General features: G+C 50.9%; 1 protein-coding gene across 1 annotated transcript in view; it reads left to right on the forward strand.

The window, feature by feature from the left end:
- The window catches only part of LOC104270317 (uncharacterized protein KIAA0895-like), a gene marked incomplete at both ends in the record, with an annotated part of 4,741 nt that extends 4,651 nt beyond the window's left edge, over positions 1–90 (forward strand). The window contains 1 exon segment of the mRNA XM_009864639.1: positions 1–90. This exon segment is cut by the window's left edge and continues 35 nt beyond it. Coding sequence (XP_009862941.1) covers positions 1–90 — 90 coding nt within the window.
- Positions 91–656: the final 566 nt, after the last annotated feature.

Raw genomic sequence — 656 nt, forward strand, 5'->3', positions numbered from 1 at the left:
AAGACCTGGAGCAGTACGTCCAAGACGCCGGTGTCCGGTGGGAATACTGCGTGAGGGCGAAGCGAGGTCAGACCGACACTTCGCAGCCAGGTACCGGTCCAAAATCAGTTTGGGAAGGGTTGGTTTTTTTTAAAAAAAAAATAAAAAAAATAGAGGTAGGTGGATGCATTTTGCAGCTGGGTGGGTTGAGCATCGCTGGGTCCTGTGGGCACAGCAGCTTTTGAAATGAAATGATGGCTCTGCCCCTTCTCTTCTCTGGAAGAGGCTGAGGGGAGACCCCATCACTGCCTACAGCTCCTTGAAAGGAGGTTGCAGTGAGGTGGGATCGGTCTCTTGTTCCAAGTAACAGCAATAGCACAAGAGGAAACGGCCTCAAGTTGCACCAGGGGAGGTTTAGACAGGACATGAGGAAAAATTTCTTCATTGAAAGAGTGGTGGAGCACTGGCACAGGCTGCCCAGGGCAGCGGTGGAGTTGCCATCGCTGGGGGTGTTCAAAAAATGAGTAGATGTGGCACTTGGAGACATGGTTTAGTGGCCATGGGGGGTAGATGGTTGGACTTGATGACGTTGAACTTCGTCTCCGAACTTAATGGTTCTATGATTCTCCTCATCCCCTGCACTGTTCTCCCGTGAGTTTGCACTTCATGGTTGTGAT

Source organism: Apaloderma vittatum, unplaced genomic scaffold, assembly GCF_000703405.1.
Source record: "Apaloderma vittatum isolate BGI_N311 unplaced genomic scaffold, ASM70340v1 scaffold25002, whole genome shotgun sequence".
In the NCBI taxonomy this organism is placed as follows: domain Eukaryota; kingdom Metazoa; phylum Chordata; class Aves; order Trogoniformes; family Trogonidae; genus Apaloderma; species Apaloderma vittatum.